Here is a 23883-nt window from a genome sequence, read left to right on the forward strand (position 1 = left end):
AAGAACAATGATGTGAAAGTTTGTCTTCATAAGATTTCCATCTCCGTCCGCGTCGTTCCAAACAAGGCGGTCTCGTATTAACGCCACAGAAATGTTTCTTTGTCCGTGCGCTGAGCCCCTGCTATAATCTGGGTTATCTGCCCGTAATCTTCTTAGCCCACTCTTACTGGTGCTGCTGTTGCTGTGTCGACACTTTCCTTCAGTACAGGCTGTGGACGACCGACCCCAGAGTCTCTTCGTCACCATCATGGCCGGCTGTCCAGAGACGGGTTCCTCCGTGGGTTCGAGTGCTGACGCGTACCCCAAAAAGATCCTGGACTACCTGGAGGGCTTCCTCGTCTCTAAGGTACATGTTTCTGATCAGGTTAAAACGAGTCTCTTTGTTCACTGTGGCGGTTACTTTTCTTTCCTGGTAGATCTTAAGTTGACTTTTGAAAAAAGATCCAGTTCTGAAAACCATATTTAAAATGCTCTTGTGTGTCACTCTTGTAAAGAATGTCCATCCAGTGACAGATGGTTTTTAGTCTGTTGACATGTTTATTCTGCTCGTGAACCTGGATGATACCAGTTTGAATGACTTGGATCTCGTGGAAAAAGCAAGAATCCACGACCACATCTCATATTTATATTTTTTATTATACATGATTATACAGCTATGTTCAAAATAATAGCAGTGTTTTTAAAAAAAAAGTGAATAAAGCTCAAAATCCTTATAATATTTTTCATTTTCTTTCATTAGGAACGCTGCACATGGTATTGTACAACAAATCATAAAGAAAAAAGTATCAATATTTAATTACTTTACAGAATATGAAGGAAAAGGTGATATTTCTGTGTTCCAAAAAATAGCAGTGTCGGCATTTCTCATTACAAACTCAAATATTTACTAAATAAACTGAAAAAATATTAACATTTAGCAATCCTGTCAATTAGTTAACTTATATTTGGTTAAATAACCCCTGTTTTTGACAACTGCTGCACATCTGTGCTGCATGGAGTCAACCAACCTCTGGCACCTGTGAACAGGTGAGCCAGCCCAGGAGGACAACCTTCCACAATTCCTCCGCATTTTTGGGTTTTGCCTCAGAAACGGCAAATTTTATGTCACACCACAAGTGCTCAATTGGATTAAGGTCTGGGGATTGGTCTGGTCCTCCATAACCTCAGTTTTGTTGGTCTGGAACCAAGATTTGGCTCCTGACTGGTATGTTTGGGGTCATTGTTCTGTTGAAACACCCATTTCAGGGGCATCTCCCATTCGGCATAAGGCAGCATGACCTCCTCAAGTATAGTGATGGATCCAGATTGATCCAGGATCCCTGGTATGCGATATTAAGGCCCGGCACCATGGTAAGAGAAACATATCATGATGCTTCACGGTCTTCAGAGTGAGCTCTGGCTTCAGTGTTTGGGGCTCGTCTGACAAACTGCGGCCCTTGGATCCAAAAAGAACAATCTTACTTTCATCCACAAAATGTTTCTCTATTTCTCCAGAGGCCAGTCGACATGATGTTTGGCAAATGCAATCCTCTTCAGCACATGCCTTTTTTCAACAGTGGGACTTTGCGGAGCCTTCTTGCTGTAGATGATCCTCACATAAGATCTTCTCATGGTCACTGCACTCAGAGGTACCTTCAGACCTGATCTCCCTGGAGCAGACCCTTGGCTTAGTCTTTGCCATTCTGACTATCCTTCGGTCCATTCCAATGGTAGTCTTACGTTTTCTTCCACGTCTCTCTGGTTTGTCTTTCTATTTGAAAGCATTGGAGATCATTTTAGCTGAGCAGCCCATAATTTCCTGCACTTTTTTATACGTTTTCCCCTCAATCAACTTTTTAATCAAAGCACGCATTTCTTCTGAACAACGTTTGGACCCATCTTTCATCGGCTTTCACAGAGAATTGCACAACATGCAACATGCTATTTTTTTGAACACGCCCCTTTTACTTAATTAGTCAATTACACAGACCCAGGAGTATTCATATCATTAAAGTTTGGTCTGTTGATTCCTCTGACTTTACTACACCTGCTGGTCAATTATTTTCTGTTTATTATTATTATATTATATATAATATTATTATACCAAAAACAGTGATTTATCTGGTTAGTCATGTTGGACTGATATTATTCTGAACATAGCTGTAAATAAACTGTGTTTATGTCGCATAGAAATCCAGACCTCGAGCAGCACAAGAAGAAAAATACAAATGAATATCTGAGAAGACACAAGTAAAATACTTGGAATACATACAAAATTCAAAGCTATAACATTTTAAAATAAAAATATTTCACTGAAGGAAAATAAATGTTTCCGTAAATAAACATTTCCATCATATTTATTCAACATCATTTTATGTATAATCGTTGACATCAAGTCATTGAGTTTGAAAATATTTTTCTTGTTTAAATGAAATGAAATCTCTTTAAGAAGAACAGGTTTGTTAAACTGTCACTGTTCACAGAAACATCTTTAAAATATTTAAACGTTTTTGTGTGTAGAAAAAAAAAGTACTTTTTGGTGTAATTCACTTTGAAAATTCCAGTTTCTCATGTTGCAGCTTCATTTGTCTTATTTTTTATTTTTATAAAACCGTGAAGTCATTTAATCAAGAAAATAATCTCGACACATGAAACACTTTCACTGTTATTTATTTTATTTATCCAGGTTTGTTTCATTGAGATTAAAATCTATTTTACAAGGTAGACCTGGCTGGGCAGCAAAACACAGTTACACATAAAAGAAAACCATTACAAGTTCAATATTAAGCGCAGTAGTAGAATTTAAGAAGAAGAAATAAGTAAGTAATATTTATTTATATAGCGCTTTTAAGAATAAAATCATTCACAATTTTCGAGGGAGTCCGACGTCAAACTTGTGACAACAATTCATTAAGAATTAAAAGATCCTGCTTTCTGATTATACATTTATAGTGTTTACATGTAAATGTGTGCCTAAAAACAACTGCTTTAATTAATAAATGGTATAAATGTACATGAATAATAAAGATAATGTTTGGGTATATACTGTGTGTGCATATACCATGTTATATTGTCTGAAATACTATGGTTAACACAAGATACCTCGCCTTATGGTAACCGTAGTACAGTAGATTAGAATTGCTATGAGTCATAGTGTTTTATGGATATCTGTAAATAAATATGTGGCAACTTCTATATATATATATATATATATACAGACATGTTCAAAAAAACATTATTTAAAGTTAAGTTCAAGGTCAACTGTTGCAGATCATTGAACTAAATGTAGATTTTTGGTTGATCATAATTAAGTTCATGTCAACACGACTCATTTCTATTCTTATGATGTTCTTGTTGAGCGTCAGATTGTCCTTCACGTGATTTCCTCGATGATTTCTCAACATCTCCCGTCGCGAAGCTGAAAAGTGGTATCGATGTCAAGGTTATTTCTAACAAAGTTTCCGAGCCTCGGTTAAAGCCTCTCTGTCTGCTCCTCAGACGGTGTTCACCTCCTGCGAGCTGGGCGTGTTCGATGTGCTGATGAGCTCCGGTCGCCCGCTGTCGGCCCAGGAGGTCAGTGAGAAGGTCGGGGCCAGCCTGGACGGCACCGAGCGTCTGCTGGCCGCCTGCTCCGGCCTCCAGCTCCTGCACACACACCAGCAGAGTGGACAAGGTCGTTACACAATAACACACCAGCGACACAACATGATCACGACATGTCTTCCTCTCCAGTGTTGTACAGTAACACGGAGCAGGCCCGGCTCTACCTGACCCAGTCCAGCCCGTCCTCTCTCTTCCACTCCATCCAGTACAGCTCCAGAACCATCTACCTCTGCTGGCACTACTTGACGGACGCCGTCAGGTCAGGAACCTTCTGTCTGGACCCTTGATTGATCCTCCATCATTGCAGCAGGAAGTCCACAGAGATGTTTAAATCACCCTTGGTTAAGAAAAAGCCCAAAACAAATGAAAATAATACTAATGTTTAAAAGTAATGGTTCCTCAAAATGTAATTTCGTCTCAGTGATGACATCACCTCAGTTTCAACATGATTTCATCATTGAATTGAGTTTTTGTTCTGTTGCTCTTCTCTCATCGACTCCCAGAGAGGGAAGGAACCAGTACGAGAAAGCCTTCGGCGTCAGCTCCACTGACCTCTTCCACGCCCTCTACAGGTGAGAACTTTACGTTTTTATATCGGTACAAAAGTGATGCAAATACACATTCTTGCTTCTTTCTTCTCTTCTTGAACACTGAGGATGATGATGATGAAGAATAACATGATGATGATGATGATGTGTAGGAGATGAAGATGATGATGATTGTGAACAACATGATGATGATGATGATGATTGTGAACAACATGATGATGATGAAGATGATGATGATGAAGATGATGATGATGTTGTGTAGGAGATGAAGATGATGATGATTGTGAACAACATGATGATGAAGATGATGATGATGATGTGTAGGAGATGAAGATGATGATGATTGTGAACAACATGATGATGAAAATGATGATGATGATGATTGTGAACAACATGATGATGAAGATGAAGATGATGATGATGATGATGATGTGTAGGAGATGAAGATGATGATGATTGTGAACAACATGATGATGATGATGATGTGTAGGAGATGATGATTGTGAAGAAGATGATGATGAAGATGATGATGATGATGATGATGTGTAGGAGATGAAAATTATGATGAAGATGTGTAGGAGATGAAGATGATGATGATGATTATGTTTAGGAGATGAATATGATGAGGATTGTGAATAAGATGGCGATGATGATGATGTAGAAGATCATGGTGGTGATGATAAAGAACATGATGATGATGATGAATGTGAACAAGATGGCGATGATGGTGAAGATAATAATAGTTTAGAAAATGATGAAGAACATGATGGTGATGATGATGGTGTAGAATATTTAGGTAATAACTGAAGCTGACGATGGTGATGATGATGAAGAACATGATGATGATGATGATGAAGATGATGAAAACATAGATGCAGAATCCACTAAAAAGAAACATCATGTTCGTGATGTTTGTTGTGTTCATGTGTCCAGAGTTTAAACGCTTCACTGATCTGCTGGTCAGCACTTTTCTGTGGTCACATGACTTCACACGTTCTAGATGGATCCGCCTCAGGCTCGTGCAGCAGAACCGCAGGTCCCTCAGGAAGAACCTCCAACGCTGACGGATTCAAGTGTCAACGTTTGATGGAACTTATCATCATTATTATCACCCGAGAAATATCAGTTTCTTCACAAAAGAAGAGAGCAGTTCCGAACTGAAGCTTCATCTAAATAATGTTGATCAGGAAGTGAAGACGGTGGTCTGTTGCTCTTCTTCTCTGGTGACACTTTTTCACGCAGACTTTGAAGGACCTGTAATGTGTGTGTTCAGGTCTGAGGAGGAGATGGTGAAGTTCATGCAGCTGATGAACTCCATCTGGAACATCTGTGGCCGCGATGTGGTCACGGCCTTTGACCTCTCGCCTTTCAAGGTCATATGTGACCTCGGCGGTGAGTTCAGGTTCCTTCACCAGATGTTTGTGCAGTTCTATCATGTTTGTGCAGTTCTATCATGTTTGTGCAGTTCTATCATCTTCATTCTGTGCGTTCGTGAGATTGTGGGTTCAGAACGGTTAACAGTGTGTTTGACAATCACACACACACACTTTGATCGGCATCTTCTCTCACCTGTCAATCATAACACAATGTGTTGATGTTGATAACAGCTGAGTTCATCTTCCTCAAATAGATTCACAGCCAATTATCCTCGTGTGAATAAATCAATGAAAATAAAATCAATTAATTCTGATCCAGATTAAGATTCTGTTAATGTTATATGTTATGTTTTTTTTATTTAGAATAAATCTGCAAGTATCAGTTTTATAATTAAATCTTTTTCATTTTATACTTTTAAATTATATAATATAGTAATCATATTTTAACTTTCATATACCTCACTATTCCACATTATTTCCATTGTGAAATTTGATTTGTTCATCCCTTGTAAATTAGTTTTTTATTTTATTACTTCACAATTATTTATTTATTCACATTTTCCCACAATAATATATTAAAGCTGTATTTTATTATTTGGATTATTATAAAAAATGTTCAACAATTCTGATGAACCTTTAAAGCAGGAGTTTGATTGAAAGGAAATAGTTTTCATTGATAAAAATATAAATGGTACAAACATATGTTGTATAAAAATATATATTTCAAGATATTGTTGACTTTTATTTTCTTCAAACAAACTAGGAGAGTCTCAACATTCACGTGACATTAATTAATTTTACGGACTTTTTTCTCAATTTATAAATAATACATTTCAGCCTTTATTGCACTACCTGGGAGCGCCGCACGGGGGCGCTGTCACGCCACAGAACGCGACCGACCGCACTCGGTGACAGGACAGGTCGTTAGTTTGATTCCCCAGCAGGACTTCATCTGACCATGTTTATGCATGAGTGTCCGGAGCGAGTGTGTGTGGACAGCAGGGGTGTGAAGGGCGTGAACACAGCGTCCCATCAAGAGTGTGTCTCTGACATCTGTGTGTGTCCGCACACACACTCACACACACACACACACACACACACACACACACACACACACACCTGCTGCTCCGTCAGAAGATCTACGCGTTCACACGTGTTCAATCAGGCCGGCCGTGATGAGGACGAAAGAAAGACCGTCAAGATAGTCGTGATGAGGAAGAAAGAAAGACCGTCAAGATGGTCGTGATGAGGACGAAAGACAGACGTCAAGATGGTCGTGATGAGGAAGAAAGAAAGACCGTCAAGATGGTCGTGATGAGGACGAAAGACAGACGTCAAGATAGTCGTGATGAGGAAGAAAGAAAGACCGTCAAGATGGTCGTGATGAGGACGAAAGACAGACGTCAAGATAGTCGTGATGAGGAAGAAAGAAAGACCGTCAAGATGGTCGTGATGAGGACGAAAGACAGACGTCAAGATAGTCGTGATGAGGAAGAAAGAAAGACCGTCAAGATGGTCGTGATGAGGACGAAAGACGGACGTCAAGATAGTCGTGATGAGGACGAAAGAGAGACCATCACGATAGTCATGAGGATGAAAGAAAGACCATCAAGATGGTCGTGATGAGGACGAAAGAGAGACCATCACAATAGTCATGAGGATGAAAGAAAGACCATCAAGATAGTCGTGATGAGGACGAAAGAGAGACCGTCAAGATGGTCGTGATGAGGACGAAAGACAGACGTCAAGATAGTCGTGATGAGGACGAAAGAAAGACCGTCAAGATGGACGAAAGAGTGACCGTCAAGATGGTTGTGATGAGGACGAAAGAAAGACCGTCAAGATGGACGAAAGAGTGACCGTCAAGATAGTCGTGATGAGGACGAAAGAAAGATCCTCAAGAGGACGAAAGAGAGACCGTCAAGATGCAGCAAATATTTGACCATCATGATGTAGAAAGTGGCTTCACAGAGGTGTCTGTGTGTGTGTGTGTGTGTGTGTGTGTGTGTGTGTGTGTGTGTGTGTGTGTGAGAGAGACGCACTCCATCATTAATGGACAATATCAAACCCATCTTGCCGACAAACGAGTGAAGCGTCAACTGTGGGTGGGGAACACGGGACCGCCCCGCTGGAGGTTAATAACACGCTATAACAGCCACAAAGCTTCCGTGGAGAGGGTTGAACAAACAGGCGGCGCGGCGGAGGTACAGTGAGCTGTGTTTGTTTTCACTCGTGGAGCTGCTCTTTGATTCCATCCTGCTCTGACCCTTGTTTGATGTCGAGCCAGAGGCGTCTGAGCGTCGCAGCTGAATATGAATGCTGGCCTTACAGTAGCTGCAGACGCCGACCAGAACGGCTGGAAACTCAGAGGGAGATCGAATCTGTGGAGCTTATAACGTGATATTTATATAACTTTAATACTTATAGACTTAAATTAAGCTTCACAGCTTCAAGGACCAGTAACACCAACATGTGGGTCATTTGCAGATTTTATGTAAGTAATTTATATTTATAGAGTCTTTTCCAGACCAGGGTCACAAAGAACTTAAACAATCAAAACAAAACAATAAAATATATACTTACAAAGACAACCCTGAGACAAACACAAGAGTCTCAGAGAATCATTTAAAAGAATAAAAGTGTCTTGAGATGTTTCTTGAAGGAGTCAGTAGATCATCAAACACAGATGTTTCTTGAAGGAGTCAGTAGATCATCAAACACAGATGTTTCTTGAAGGAGTCAGTAGATCATCAAACACAGATGTTTATTGAAGGAGTCAGTAGATCATCAAACACAGATGTTTCTTGAAGGAGTCAGTAGATCATCAAACACAGATGTTTCTTGAAGGAGTCAGTAGATCATCAAACACAGAGATGGTTCCAAAGCTGAGGAGCAACAGTCTGGAAGGATTTCTCTCCTCTGGTCCGGAAGTTCAGGAACCATCAGTAAATTCTGATCCACAGACCTCAGAGCCCGAGCTGGGGTGTAAGTCTGGATCAGATCACTGATGGAAGGTCTGACCATGAATAGATCTGAAAGTAAGAACCAGAATTTTAAAATGATCCTGAAAGAAACTGGCAGCCAGTGAAGAGTTTGAAGGAGAAATGTGAGTTCTTCTACTAGAGCTGCTCAGAATTCTGGCTGCAGAGTTTTGTATGAACTGTTTAGACACGAAACAAACTGTTACAATAGTGTAAACGACACAAACACATGGATTATAAGATCCAGATCATGTTGTGACAACTTTTTCCTAAGTTTAGAGATTTTTCTCAGTTTAAATAGTTTTGTCAGTGTTGGAATGTGTCTCGTGGTTTCCATTATGAGCTAAAATATTAAACCATAGGATGGAAAACACATTTATTGTAAAAATAAAACGTTTTAAATGTTACACAAGCTTTTAATTACAAGAGCCTATGAGTCAATTGAAAACATGCTTAGCTAATGTTAGCTGAAACCCTTTCCTGTCTGTCCATGAAGCAATTCTCAATGTTGTGTTGAACATATAGAAGATTAATGTGCAGTTAAATATGCTTTTATCTGGAATTTCTTGTCTCTTAAATTTGTCTTTGATGCTTTTAATGTTGAATCTTTATTGATCTTTTCTGTGAACAAACTCTAGAAATGGGAAATTTCAGTTAATTTTCTTTCAGACAAATATAAAAACAAAAAATATATAAAATATTCTCTTTTTGTCTTTATATTTGGAGAGCAAACCTGTCTTTCACCCTAGATAGCTGAGATTCTTGCCCCTCGAGCAGAAAAAAGAGTGAATTAAGAAGCAGAAATGGGATTTTCTCGCGTGTGTCTCAGTCGTGTGTGATGGTTTTTAACGCTTTGATGAAGCCGTCATCTCCAGCAGCTCCCTGGTCTCCTTCATGAGCTCAGCAGATAAAAGAGATAAAAGCTGGATAAAATGTCAGCCTCCTCCTCAGACCCAATTCAAATCTCAAATCCTTCGTCGGATCGTGAGCCACGTTTTCAAATATCCCAGGTGGGATTTAAATAAAAGAACATCTTTTTTTTTTTTTTTGCTCCTAAGAAGATTTCTGCTGCGTTCTTCACATTTCAATCTCCCACGCTTCCATCATCCATCTTCCTTCCTCGCCCTCCGTCTCCTAAATTGTTTTATGAAGCGTGAGTCCCGTGATGAAGGTGTCACTGTATCGAACTGAAGGATTCATATTTCCACATTAGATCCTGTCACACTTGCTTCTCCCCCACACGTCGCCTTCTCTCCTGCAGACGACCTTGAAATCGCCCTGGAAGTCGACACAATCGCCCGACAAAACGCTACACGTGTGCGACTTGTGTTTGGTGAAAACAGACGTGCGGAGCCGCGACCGTCGCTCGGCTTTCACTCGTGCGCCTCGTCTTTATTGGCATGAATGTGAAATGAACCGTGTCCCAGAAGCTGCGACGCACGGGAGGAGACGAGGACATACCTGAGAGCATCTGTTAGAGTGTGTGTAGGTGTGTGTGTGTGTGTCTGTCTGTGTGTGTGTAGGTGTCTGTGTGTGTGGGGGGGTGATGATGGACGAGCGTTTTCATTGAAGTCGTGTGTGTTTATCGCGCCGTAACAAAAGCTGATTTTCTCTCCGCAGGCTGCAGCGGAGCATTAGCCAAGCAGTGCACGTCAGCCTACCCAGAGTGCACTGTGACGATCTTTGACCTGCCCAAGGTGGTGCACACGTCCAGGAAACACTTTGTCACCGAGCATGACCTGCGGATTAGCTTTCATGAAGGTAACATCATCCGCACAAAACACTTGACATTTGGTGAAGCCTCACAAAGTAATACTACGAAGCCTCGCGGAGCAATACTACGAAGCCTCGCGGAGCAATACTACGAAGCCTCGCAGAGCAATACTGCGAAGCCTCGCGGTCCTATACTGCGAAGCCTCGCGGAGCAATACTGCGAAGCCTCGCGGAGCAATACTGCAAAGCCTCGCCCAGCAATACTACGAAGCCTCGCCCAGCAATACTACGAAGCCTCGCCGAGCAATACTACGAAGCCTCGCCGAGCAATACTACGAAGCCTCGCCGAGCAATACTACGAAGCCTTGCGGTCCTATACTGCGAAGCCTCGCCGAGCAATACTGCGAAGCAATACTGCGAAGCCTCGCCCAGCAATACTACGAAGCCTCGCGGAGCAATACTGCGAAGCCTCACGGAGCAATACTGCGAAGCCACGCGGTCCTATACTGCGAAGCCACGCGGTCCTATACTGCGAAGCAATACTGCGAAGCCTCGTCCAGCAATACTACGAAGCCTCGCCGAGCAATACTGCAAAGCCTCGCAGAGCAATTATACATGGTAGTACTACAGAGCCTCACACTGCGGCTTCATAGTTTAAGTACTAAATCGTGAAGGTGTGGTGTGAATCCTCTCAGTAAGGAGTGACCTGAACAGCTCCCATAATGCTTTGCTGCCTAGCCAACGAGCTGTTGCTGACATTATTTAAACATGTAGTTCTGTGTGAGAAATAAATCGATGCAAAAGCGAGAGAACGTGAAGCGTGATAATGTGAGGGATCAATGTTTCTCATCTTCTACCGGTTATTACCTCATGAGGGTCGCGGGGGGGCTGGAGTCCATCCCAGCTTCTTAGGGCGAGACGCAGGGGACCCCAGACCTCAGGACACACAAAGACACACAACCATTCACACTTAGGGACAATTTGTATGTTAAGGTCAAAAACAGAAGGTGGCGCTCTCGGTGTCGATACCATGTGAGGTTCATTTCTGTTGAGCTATGATGTGCCACTGACCACTGCGTCAGGTTCTGCCTCCAGGTGTGTGAAGAGATGAGTTATCGCTGGACTCTGGCTCTCCTCCATAATGGCTTTCAGAGACTTGTAGCAGACGATCTCTCCACGACTTACATCATCTCAGCTTCTAAATCAATGAAAGTGACGTGTAGGTGCAACAGACCATGAAGACGTCCCTGACCCAGAAGCACCAGAGACTCCTGCAGGAGTTCCTTCACTCCTTCTCTGGACAAGAATGAAGACCCAGAAGCATCAGAGGCTCCTGCAGGAGTTCCTTCACTCCTTCTCTGGACAAGAATGAAGACCCAGAAGCATCAGAGGCTCCTGCAGGAGTTCCTTCACTCCTTCTCTGGACAAGAATGAAGACCCAGAAGAATCAGAGGCTCCTGCAGGAGTTCCTTCACTCCTTCTCTGGACAAGAATGAAGACCCAGAAGCATCAGAGGCTCCTGCAGGAGTTCCTTCATTCCTTCTCTGGACAAGAATGAAGACCCAGAAGCATCAGAGGCTCCTGCAGTAGTTTCTTCACTCCTTCTCTGGACAAGAATGAAGACCCAGAAGCACCAGAGACTCCTGCAGGAGTTCCTTCACTCCTTCTTTGGACAAGAATGAAGACCAAGAAGCTCCTTCAGGAGCTCCTTCACTCCTTCTCTGGACAAGAATGAAGACCCAGAAGCATCAGAGGCTCCTGCAGGAGTTCCTTCACTCCTTCTCTGGACAAGAATGAAGACCCAGAAGCTCCTCCAGGAGTTCCTTCACTCCTTCTCTGGACAAGAATGAAGACCCAGAAGCATCAGAGGCTCCTGCAGGAGTTCCTTCACTCCTTCTCTGGACAAGAATGAAGACCCAGAAGAATCAGAGGCTCCTGCAGGAGTTCCTTCACTCCTTCTCTGGACAAGAATGAAGACCCAGAAGCATCAGAGGCTCCTGCAGGAGTTCCTTCACTCCATCTCTGGACAAGAATGAAGACCCAGAAGCATCAGAGACTCCTGCAGGAGTTCTTTCACTCCTTCTCTGGACAAGAATGAAGACCCAGAAGCATCAGAGGCTCCTGCACATGTTCTTCACTCCTTCTCTGGACAAGATGTCTTCACTGCAGAGACGCACTCCAGCAGCTCAAACACCTGGGACAGTGAACGTTACGAACATTTTCCAGGTGAGGTTCCAGACCGGAAGTTTAATTAAGACGACCCACGATGCAAAGTGTTGCAGGGAGTTCACCATGAGGGCGAGTCTTGTTTTTACGATCATGTTGTAAGAAGGTCGAGAGAGATGATGACACGGAGGGAAACATTACGACCAGGGAGGCTCGAATACATTCCACGATCTTCCATCAGAAGGTCTGCCTCCTCTTCATCGTCCTCCCTCGTCACACCTGAGCTCTTCATCGTCCTCCTTCAACCAAGTTAGCACATTTACCTTTCTTTTCATCACTCTTTCATCCACTCCCTTAAAGTCACTATATCATGAGCAAACAACACGGTCCATGAAGAACGCACTGTTCTGTAGCAATAAAAATGAAAAGTTGGCAACACTTTCTTTTGCAGGATTAAACAAATGTGTCACATTAAATATTTCACCAAAACAGAAAAACATGGTCAATAAATCAGTAAATAATATTTCTAGAGCGCTTTTCTAGTCCAGGGTCACAAAGCGCTTAAACAATCAAAACAATACTCACTAAAATATATACTCAAAAGATCAAGATAACACAGAGAAAAACACAGGTGTCCCAGAAAATCAGGGAAAAGCACGGATAAAAGTATCTTGAGATGTTTCTTGAAGGAGTCAGTAGACCATCAAACACAGAGATGTTTCTTGAAGGAGTCAGTAGATCATCAAACACAGATGTTTCTTGAAGGAGTCAGTAGATCATCAAACACACATGTTTCTTGAAGGAGTCAGTAGATCATCAAACACAGATGTTTCTTGAAGGAGTCAGTAGATCATCAAACACAGATGTTTCTTGAAGGAGTCAGTAGATCATCAAACACAGATGTTTCTTGAAGGAGTCAGTAGATCATCAAACACAGATGTTTCTTGAAGGAGTCAGTAGATCATCAAACACAGATGTTTCTTGAAGGAGTCAGTAGATCATCAAACACAGATGTTTCTTGAAGGAGTCGGTAGATCATCAAACACAGATGTTTCTTGAAGGAGTCGGTAGACCATCAAACACAGAGATGTTTCTTGAAGGAGTCAGTAGATCATCAAACACAGATGTTTCTTGAAGGAGTCAGTAGATCATCAAACACACATGTTTCTTGAAGGAGTCAGTAGATCATCAAACACAGATGTTTCTTGAAGGAGTCAGTAGATCATCAAACACAGATGTTTCTTGAAGGAGTCAGTAGATCATCAAACACAGATGTTTGTTGAAGGAGTCAGTAGATCATCAAACACAGATGTTTCTTGAAGGAGTCAGTAGATCATCAAACACAGATGTTTGTTGAAGGAGTCAGTAGATCATCAAACACAGATGTTTCTTGAAGGAGTCAGTAGATCATCAAACACACATGTTTCTTGAAGGAGTCAGTAGATCATCAAACACACATGTTTCTTGAAGGAGTCAGTAGATCATCAAACACACATGTTTCTTGAAGGAGTCAGTAGATCATCAAACACAGATGTTTCTTGAAGGAGTCAGTAGATCATCAAACACACATGTTTCTTGAAGGAGTCAGTAGATCATCAAACACAGATGTTTCTTGAAGGAGTCAGTAGATCATCAAACACAGATGTTTCTTGAAGGAGTCAGTAGATCATCAAACACAGATGGTTCTTGAAGGAGTCAGTAGATCATCAAACACAGATGTTTCTTGAAGGAGTCAGTAGATCATCAAACACAGATGTTTCTTGAAGGAGTCAGTAGATCATCAAACACAGATGTTTGTTGAAGGAGTCAGTAGATCATCAAACACAGATGTTTCTTGAAGGAGTCAGTAGATCATCAAACACAGATGTTTCTTGAAGGAGTCAGTAGATCATCAAACACAGATGTTTCTTGAAGGAGTCAGTAGATCATCAAACACAGATGTTTGTTGAAGGAGTCAGTAGATCATCAAACACAGATGTTTCTTGAAGGAGTCAGTAGATCATCAAACACAGATGGTTCTTGAAGGAGTCAGTAGATCATCAAACACAGATGTTTCTTGAAGGAGTCAGTAGATCATCAAACACAGATGTTTCTTGAAGGAGTCAGTAGATCATCAAACACAGATGTTTGTTGAAGGAGTCAGTAGATCATCAAACACAGATGTTTCTTGAAGGAGTCAGTAGATCATCAAACACAGATGTTTGTTGAAGGAGTCAGTAGATCATCAAACACAGATGTTTCTTGAAGGAGTCAGTAGATCATCAAACACAGATGTTTGTTGAAGGAGTCAGTAGATCATCAAACACAGATGTTTCTTGAAGGAGTCAGTAGATCATCAAACACAGATGTTTCTTGAAGGAGTCAGTAGATCATCAAACACAGATGTTTCTTGAAGGAGTCAGTAGATCATCAAACACAGATGTTTGTTGAAGGAGTCAGTAGATCATCAAACACAGATGTTTCTTGAAGGAGTCAGTAGATCATCAAACACAGATGTTTCTTGAAGGAGTCAGTAGATCATCAAACACAGATGTTTGTTGAAGGAGTCAGTAGATCATCAAACACAGATGTTTCTTGAAGGAGTCAGTAGATCATCAAACACAGATGTTTCTTGAAGGAGTCAGTAGATCATCAAACACAGATGTTTGTTGAAGGAGTCAGTAGATCATCAAACACAGATGTTTCTTGAAGGAGTCAGTAGATCATCAAACACAGATGTTTGTTGAAGGAGTCAGTAGATCATCAAACACAGATGTTTCTTGAAGGAGTCAGTAGATCATCAAACACAGATGTTTGTTGAAGGAGTCAGTAGATCATCAAACACAGATGTTTCTTGAAGGAGTCAGTAGATCATCAAACACAGATGTTTGTTGAAGGAGTCAGTAGATCATCAAACACAGATGTTTCTTGAAGGAGTCAGTAGATCATCAAACACAGAGATGGTTCCAAAGCTTAGGAGCAACAGCCTGGAAGGATTTCTCTCCTATAAATGATAGTATTATATAATAAAATATATTTATCTTCATGTCGTTGAACGTCACTCATTAGTGTTCATCGCTCGGTTCAAGCTGCGACGATCAGGAAGACGAACGATGGTTTCCTGTTCTCTGTCTCTGATGAAAACGTCGGCGTCAGCTTCATATTCAGCCACAGATGGTTGCGTCAACCGTCACTGGAGCCTCACACGGAGATGACGGATGTGCTCCACATTCACTCCTCCAGATGTCTTCACATCCTGGAAACATCACGAGCGTACTTTGAGGCGTGTGCTCTGGAGAGCAGGAGCGAGGGCGTCAGATGTTGTGAAGGTGACGCAGCTGCAGGTGATCACAGGTGGAGGGTCTCGGAGGTTAATCTTCTGACGACATGTTCCTCCAGCGAGTCGACCTACTTGAGTTTCTGCTCTCCGTGGATCGAGAATGTTCAGGAGATGTTTTTAAAGCGTCTCCCATGGACGTGTGTCTCCTGAGATCTTCACATGCGTCCGTTTGATGACGTGTCGATGCTTGAGGTGGATGTGATGAAGCCTCACGGCGTCAGAAGATACTTCGTAAAAGATGGAGCGGCTGCTGCGACTCGAGGATCCACTCGTGCGTCCTCGACCTCCTCGACGCAAACTAGAAGTAAATACATCTGATGGAAATAACTCGTCTCATGTCTGCCATTAAAGGCAACATTATGATCATTGAAGCTGGTCAACAGGTCAGGGGTCAACAACCCCGGGTCACTCAGTACCGCGATCAGTCCCAGACTGTAGGAGTTTGTATTGTGTCGTGAGTGACTTTGATTTTGTTTCTCATCAAAGATCGTCTTTATTGTGTTTGTGTTCAGGGGACTTCTTCAAAGACCCCCTGCTGGAGGCCGACCTCTACGTTCTCGCCAGAATCCTTCACGACTGGACGGACGAGCGCTGTGTGGAGCTGCTGAGCAAAGTCTACAAGTCGTGTAAACCAGGTTCGACTTTTCTCTGCTCGATGAAATGAAAACGTCCGATTGTTTTTTACTGCAATGATGCAACTGATGCTGAGGAGGAGCTCACGACTTTGATCACACACACACACACACACTCCTCCTGCTGCAGTGTTTCACTCCTCACTTCCTCCTGCTCGAGCGTTTCACTCCTCACTTCCTCCTGCTCGAGCGTTTCACTCCTCACTTCCTCTTGCTCCAGTGTTTCACTCCTCACTTCCTCTTGCTGCAGCGTTTCACTCCTCACTTCCTCTTGCTGCAGCGTTTCACTCCTCACTTCCTCTTGCTGCAGCGTTTCACTCCTCACTTCCTCTTGCTGCAGTGTTTCACTCCTCACTTCCTCTTGCTCCAGTGTTTCACTTCTCACTTCCTCTTGCTGCAGCGTTTCACTCCTCACTTCCTCTTGCTCCAGTGTTTCACTCCTCACTTCCTCTTGCTGCAGCGTTTCACTCCTCACTTCCTCTTGCTGCAGCGTTTCAGTCCTCACTTCCTCTTGCTGCAGCGTTTCACTCCTCACTTCCTCTTGCTGCAGTGTTTCACTCCTCACTTCCTCTTGCTGCAGCGTTTCACTCCTCACTTCCTCTTGCTGCAGTGTTTCACTCCTCACTTCCTCTTGCTGCAGTGTTTCACTCCTCACTTCCTCTTGCTGCAGCGTTTCACTCCTCACTTCCTCTTGCTGCAGCGTTTCACTCCTCACTTCCTCTTGCTCCAGTGTTTCACTCCTCACTTCCTCTTGCTGCAGCGTTTCACTCTTCACTTCCTCTTGCTACAGCGTTTCACTCCTCACTTCCTCTTGCTGCAGCGTTTCACTCCTCACTTCCTCTTGCTGCAGCGTTTCACTCCTCACTTCCTCTTGCTGCAGCGTTTCACTCCTCACTTCCTCTTGCTACAGCGTTTCACTCCTCACTTCCTCTTGCTGCAGCGTTTCACTCCTCACTTCCTGCTGCTGCAGTGTTTCACTCCTCACTTCCTCCTGCTGCAGTGTTTCACTCCTCACTTCCTCCTGCTGCAGTGTTTCACTCCTCACTTCCTCCTGCTGCAGTGTTTCACTCCTCACTTCCTCCTGCTCCAGTGTTTCACTCCTCACTTCCTCCTGCTGCAGTGTTTCACTCCTCACTTCCTCCTGCTGCAGTGTTTCACTCCTCACTTCCTCCTGCTCCAGTGTTTCACTCCTCACTTCCTCCTGCTGCAGTGTTTCACTCCTCACTTCCTCCTGCTGCAGTGTTTCACTCCTCACTTCCTCTTGCTCCAGTGTTTCACTCCTCACTTCCTCCTGCTGCAGTGTTTCACTCCTCACTTCCTCCTGCTGCAGTGTTTCATTCCTCACTTCCTCCTGCTGCAGTGTTTCACTCCTCACTTCCTCCTGCTGCAGTGTTTCACTCCTCACTTCCTCCTGCTCCAGTGTTTCACTCCTCACTTCCTCCTGCTGCAGTGTTTCACTCCTCACTTCCTCCTGCTGCAGTGTTTCACTCCTCACTTCCTCCTGCTGCAGTGTTTCACTCCTCACTTCCTCCTGCTGCAGCGTTTCACTCCTCACTTCCTCTTGCTGCTCGAGCGTTTCACTCCTCACTTCCTCCTGCTGCAGCGTTTCACTCCTCACTTCCTCTTGCTCCAGTGTTTCACTCCTCACTTCCCCTTGCTGCAGCGTTTCACTCCTCACTTCCTCTTGCTGCAGCGTTTCACTCCTCACTTCCTCTTGCTGCAGTGTTTCACTCCTAACTTCCTCCTGCTCCAGCGTTTCACTCCTCACTTCCTCCTGCTCGAGCGTTTCACTCCTCACTTCCTCCTGCTCGAGCGTTTCACTCCTCACTTCCTCCTGCTGCAGTGTTTCACTCCTCACTTCCTCTTGCTCCAGTGTTTCACTCCTCACTTCCTCTTGCTGCAGCGTTTCACTCCTCACTTCCTCCTGCTGCAGCGTTTCACTCCTCACTTCCTCTTGCTACAGCGTTTCACTCCTCACTTCCTCTTGCTCCAGCGTTTCACTCCTCACTTCCTCTTGCTCCAGTGTTTCACTCCTCACTTCCTCCTGCTGCAGCGTTTCACTCCTCACTTCCTCTTGCTACAGCGTTTCACTCCTCACTTCCTCTTGCTGCAGTGTTTCACTCCTCACTTCCTCTTGCTGCAGCGTTTCACTCCTCACTTCCTCTTGCTGCAGCGTTTCACTCCTCACTTCCTCTTGCTGCAGCGTTTCACTCCTCACTTCATCTTGCTGCAGCGTTTCACTCCTCACTTCCTCTTGCTGCAGCGTTTCACTCCTCACTTCCTCTTGCTGCAGCGTTTCACTCCTCACTTCCTCTTGCTCCAGTGTTTCACTCCTCACTTCCTCTTGCTGCAGCGTTTCACTCCTCACTTCCTCTTGCTCCAGTGTTTCACTCCTCACTTCCTCTTGCTCCAGTGTTTCACTCCTCACTTCCTCTTGCTCCAGTGTTTCACTCCTCACTTCCTCTTGCTACAGCGTTTCACTCCTCACTTCCTCTTGCTGCAGTGTTTCACTCCTCACTTCCTCTTGCTGCAGTGTTTCACTCCTCACTTCCTCCTGCTGCAGTGTTTCACTCCTCACTTCCTCCTGCTACAGCGTTTCACTCCTCACTTCCTCTTGCTGCAGCGTTTCACTCCTCACTTCCTCTTGCTACAGCGTTTCACTCCTCACTTCCTCTTGCTACAGCGTTTCACTCCTCACTTCCTCTTGCTCCAGTGTTTCACTCCTCACTTCCTCTTGCTACAGCGTTTCACTCCTCACTTCATCTTGCTGCAGCGTTTCACTCCTCACTTCCTCTTGCTGCAGCGTTTCACTCCTCACTTCCTCTTGCTGCAGCGTTTCACTTCCTCCTGCTGCAGTGTTTCACTCCTCACTTCCTCCTGCTGCAGTGTTTCACTCCTCACTTCCTCCTGCTCCAGTGTTTCACTCCTCACTTCCTCTTGCTGCAGTGTTTCACTCCTCACTTCCTCTTGCTGCAGTGTTTCACTCCTCACTTCCTCTTGCTGCAGCGTTTCACTCCTCACTTCCTCTTGCTGCAGCGTTTCACTCCTCACTTCATCTTGCTGCAGCGTTTCACTCCTCACTTCCTCTTGCTCCAGTGTTTCACTCCTCACTTCCTCTTGCTGCAGCGTTTCACTCTTCACTTCCTCTTGCTACAGCGTTTCACTCCTCACTTCCTCTTGCTGCAGCGTTTCACTCCTCACTTCCTCTTGCTGCAGCGTTTCACTCCTCACTTCCTCTTGCTGCAGCGTTTCACTCCTCACTTCCTCTTGCTACAGCGTTTCACTCCTCACTTCCTCTTGCTGCAGCGTTTCACTCCTCACTTCCTGCTGCTGCAGTGTTTCACTCCTCACTTCCTCCTGCTGCAGTGTTTCACTCCTCACTTCCTCCTGCTGCAGTGTTTCACTCCTCACTTCCTCCTGCTGCAGTGTTTCACTCCTCACTTCCTCCTGCTCCAGTGTTTCACTCCTCACTTCCTCCTGCTGCAGTGTTTCACTCCTCACTTCCTCCTGCTGCAGTGTTTCACTCCTCACTTCCTCCTGCTCCAGTGTTTCACTCCTCACTTCCTCCTGCTGCAGTGTTTCACTCCTCACTTCCTCCTGCTGCAGTGTTTCACTCCTCACTTCCTCTTGCTCCAGTGTTTCACTCCTCACTTCCTCCTGCTGCAGTGTTTCACTCCTCACTTCCTCCTGCTGCAGTGTTTCATTCCTCACTTCCTCCTGCTGCAGTGTTTCACTCCTCACTTCCTCCTGCTGCAGTGTTTCACTCCTCACTTCCTCCTGCTCCAGTGTTTCACTCCTCACTTCCTCCTGCTGCAGTGTTTCACTCCTCACTTCCTCCTGCTGCAGTGTTTCACTCCTCACTTCCTCCTGCTGCAGTGTTTCACTCCTCACTTCCTCCTGCTGCAGCGTTTCACTCCTCACTTCCTCTTGCTGCTCGAGCGTTTCACTCCTCACTTCCTCCTGCTGCAGCGTTTCACTCCTCACTTCCTCTTGCTCCAGTGTTTCACTCCTCACTTCCCCTTGCTGCAGCGTTTCACTCCTCACTTCCTCTTGCTGCAGCGTTTCACTCCTCACTTCCTCTTGCTGCAGTGTTTCACTCCTAACTTCCTCCTGCTCCAGCGTTTCACTCCTCACTTCCTCCTGCTCGAGCGTTTCACTCCTCACTTCCTCCTGCTCGAGCGTTTCACTCCTCACTTCCTCCTGCTGCAGTGTTTCACTCCTCACTTCCTCTTGCTCCAGTGTTTCACTCCTCACTTCCTCTTGCTGCAGCGTTTCACTCCTCACTTCCTCCTGCTGCAGCGTTTCACTCCTCACTTCCTCTTGCTCCAGTGTTTCACTCCTCACTTCCTCCTGCTGCAGCGTTTCACTCCTCACTTCCTCTTGCTACAGCGTTTCACTCCTCACTTCCTCTTGCTGCAGTGTTTCACTCCTCACTTCCTCTTGCTGCAGCGTTTCACTCCTCACTTCCTCTTGCTGCAGCGTTTCACTCCTCACTTCATCTTGCTGCAGCGTTTCACTCCTCACTTCCTCTTGCTGCAGCGTTTCACTCCTCACTTCATCTTGCTGCAGCGTTTCACTCCTCACTTCCTCTTGCTCCAGTGTTTCACTCCTCACTTCCTCTTGCTGCAGCGTTTCACTCCTCACTTCCTCTTGCTCCAGTGTTTCACTCCTCACTTCCTCTTGCTCCAGTGTTTCACTCCTCACTTCCTCTTGCTCCAGTGTTTCACTCCTCACTTCCTCTTGCTACAGCGTTTCACTCCTCACTTCCTCTTGCTGCAGTGTTTCACTCCTCACTTCCTCTTGCTGCAGTGTTTCACTCCTCACTTCCTCCTGCTGCAGTGTTTCACTCCTCACTTCCTCCTGCTACAGCGTTTCACTCCTCACTTCCTCTTGCTGCAGCGTTTCACTCCTCACTTCCTCTTGCTACAGCGTTTCACTCCTCACTTCCTCTTGCTACAGCGTTTCACTCCTCACTTCCTCTTGCTCCAGTGTTTCACTCCTCACTTCCTCTTGCTACAGCGTTTCACTCCTCACTTCATCTTGCTGCAGCGTTTCACTCCTCACTTCCTCTTGCTGCAGCGTTTCACTCCTCACTTCCTCTTGCTGCAGCGTTTCACTCCTCACTTCCTCCTGCTGCAGTGTTTCACTCCTCACTTCCTCCTGCTGCAGTGTTTCACTCCTCACTTCCTCCTGCTCCAGTGTTTCATTCCTCACTTCCTCCTGCTGCAGTGTTTCACTCCTCACTTCCTCTTGCTCCAGTGTTTCACTCCTCACTTCCTCTTGCTGCAGCGTTTCACTCCTCACTTCCTCCTGCTGCAGTGTTTCACTCCTCACTTCCTCTTGCTGCAGTGTTTCACTCCTCACTTCCTCTTGCTGCAGTGTTTCACTCCTCACTTCCTCCTGCTGCAGTGTTTCACTCCTCACTTCCTCTTGCTCCAGTGTTTCACTCCTCACTTCCTCCTGCTGCAGTGTTTCACTCCTCACTTCCTCTTGCTCCAGTGTTTCACTCCTCACTTCCTCCTGCTGCAGTGTTTCACTCCTCACTTCCTCCTGCTGCAGCGTTTCACTCCTCACTTCCTCTTGCTCCAGTGTTTCACTCCTCACTTCCTCCTGCTGCAGCGTTTCACTCCTCACTTCCTCTTGCTCCAGTGTTTCACTCCTCACTTCCTCTTGCTACAGCGTTTCACTCCTCACTTCCTCCTGCTCCAGTGTTTCACTCCTCACTTCCTCCTGCTCCAGTGTTTCACTCCTCACTTCCTCTTGCTCCAGTGTTTCACTCCTCACTTCCTCTTGCTCCAGTGTTTCACTCCTCACTTCCTCCTGCTCGAGCGTTTCACTCCTCACTTCCTCCTGCTCGAGCGTTTCACTCCTCACTTCCTCCTGCTGCAGTGTTTCACTCCTCACTTCCTCTTGCTCCAGTGTTTCACTCCTCACTTCCTCTTGCTCCAATGTTTCACTTCCTCCTGCTCGAGCGTTTCACTCCTCACTTCCTCCTGCTCGAGCGTTTCACTCCTCACTTCCTCCTGCTCCAGTGTTTCACTCCTCACTTCCTGTTGCTGCCATTTTTAAAATCAGACGTAGATTTATGCAAACAAGTCGATCTACGGGGACTCGACTTGTTTCCTAAAATTTTGACATAAAACCTACTTAAACTCTCATCACAGAGTCTTGTTCGCGAGTGAGGGCCTTTTCTTCCACTGATGTCAAATAAGATCACAGACGAGTCCCAACAATGACAGAGTCGCAATGATTGTGTCTTCGTGGACCATGATGTTTGCTGATGATATAGTCATTTGTTGAAGGTTTTGCTTCCGTGAAAAGTTTCAAGAGATAATTTTGCTTGAGTTTGCTGCAGATTCTTCGATGATGTTTTCAGTCTTTTCATACTTCGATGAAGATACAATGTTGACTTTCCACTACCATTAGACCCCGTGCCAGATACACCCGATCCTTCAGGTGACACCTAAGAGATCATTTTTTCATCACATTGTCTGAGAACTCACCTCTTGAGGTAAAGTCATCAGTGAGAGACTCAAAGTACAACATCTTCTACATGGAGAGAAACCAGTCGGTCCAAGTACCTTCAGACCAGACCTGGGTCTGACGACTCGCGATGGTACAGGGTTGCTAACAAAAAGGCTATTGGCTACACTGTAAACACAGTTTTATTAAAATCGTCTGTGATGATGATGATCGATTGATAACTATTGACTATAGTTTCAATGATTGACTCCGAGTGTGTAAAGTAGGTCATGACCCTAATAAACCATGAGACCGAACAGAAACACTTTCCTGCAGGAGGCGCCGTCCTGCTGGTGGAGGCTCTGCTCCACGAGGATGGTTCCGGTCCACTGACAGCTCAGCTCTACTCGCTCAACATGCTGGTGCAGACGGAGGGCCGAGAAAGAACAGGGTCCCAGTACGCCGCCCTGTTGACCGCCGCCGGCTTCAGCGACGTCCAGCAGCGGCGGACGGGGAAGACGTACGACGCCGTTCTGGGACACAAACTTGGATGAAACGAAACATCTCCACAGTAAAAACGGTCAGATTTCAACGACGTGCCTTCAAATCCTTCTCATGTTCGGCTCATGAGCGACATCTTGTTTGGACGTCCTTCAATATTTTAAAAATCTTCTTAAATCTTTGTATCTTCGTTTGTCTTCATCTTGTGTGTGTGTTGTGTCACGTGTGCGCTAATGTCTACGTATATTTCATCAATAGTTTAGTCACAAGTGTGAACCAAGATTTGTCATAAATCTCTTATTAAATCTACAGTTTTTCTTGTTATGTATTGTTTTAAAAATGTCAGTCAAGGTCGTTTCGTGATGACGTCGTGACCATCACTGGTTATTCTTACAAACGATAACTTTCATCTCAGAAAGACACTTTCCAAGCGAGGGTTTCAACGAGGTCGATCCGGGCTCAGCCTCGTGACGCGAACACGGACCTGTATCTTCTGCTCATCTTCTAATCTTAAGCCCGGTCTGAGCCTCACGCCTCCTCTGAGCCGTCGCTCCGAGAACGACCCGAGTCGCGGTTCCTCTCATCCCCGGATCCACTCGTGCC

The 23883-nt window shown here is 44.8% G+C and overlaps 1 protein-coding gene across 1 annotated transcript; it reads left to right on the forward strand.

Annotated features, from left to right (window-relative positions):
* Nucleotides 1-184: 184 nt before the first annotated feature.
* asmt (acetylserotonin O-methyltransferase) lies at nucleotides 185-23333 on the forward strand. The gene is made up of 8 exons (XM_087804118.1): nucleotides 185-346; nucleotides 3478-3652; nucleotides 3712-3841; nucleotides 4086-4154; nucleotides 5404-5522; nucleotides 10108-10248; nucleotides 16198-16320; nucleotides 23116-23333. The coding sequence occupies exons 1-8, from the start codon at nucleotides 248-250 to the stop codon at nucleotides 23331-23333; spliced, it is 1074 nt and encodes a 357-aa protein (XP_087660244.1). The 5' UTR covers nucleotides 185-247.
* The last annotated feature ends 550 nt before the right edge of the window (nucleotides 23334-23883 follow it).

Source organism: Callionymus lyra, chromosome 12 (assembly GCF_982586985.1).
Source record: "Callionymus lyra chromosome 12, fCalLyr1.hap1.1, whole genome shotgun sequence".
Classification (NCBI taxonomy): Eukaryota; Metazoa; Chordata; class Actinopteri; order Syngnathiformes; family Callionymidae; genus Callionymus; species Callionymus lyra.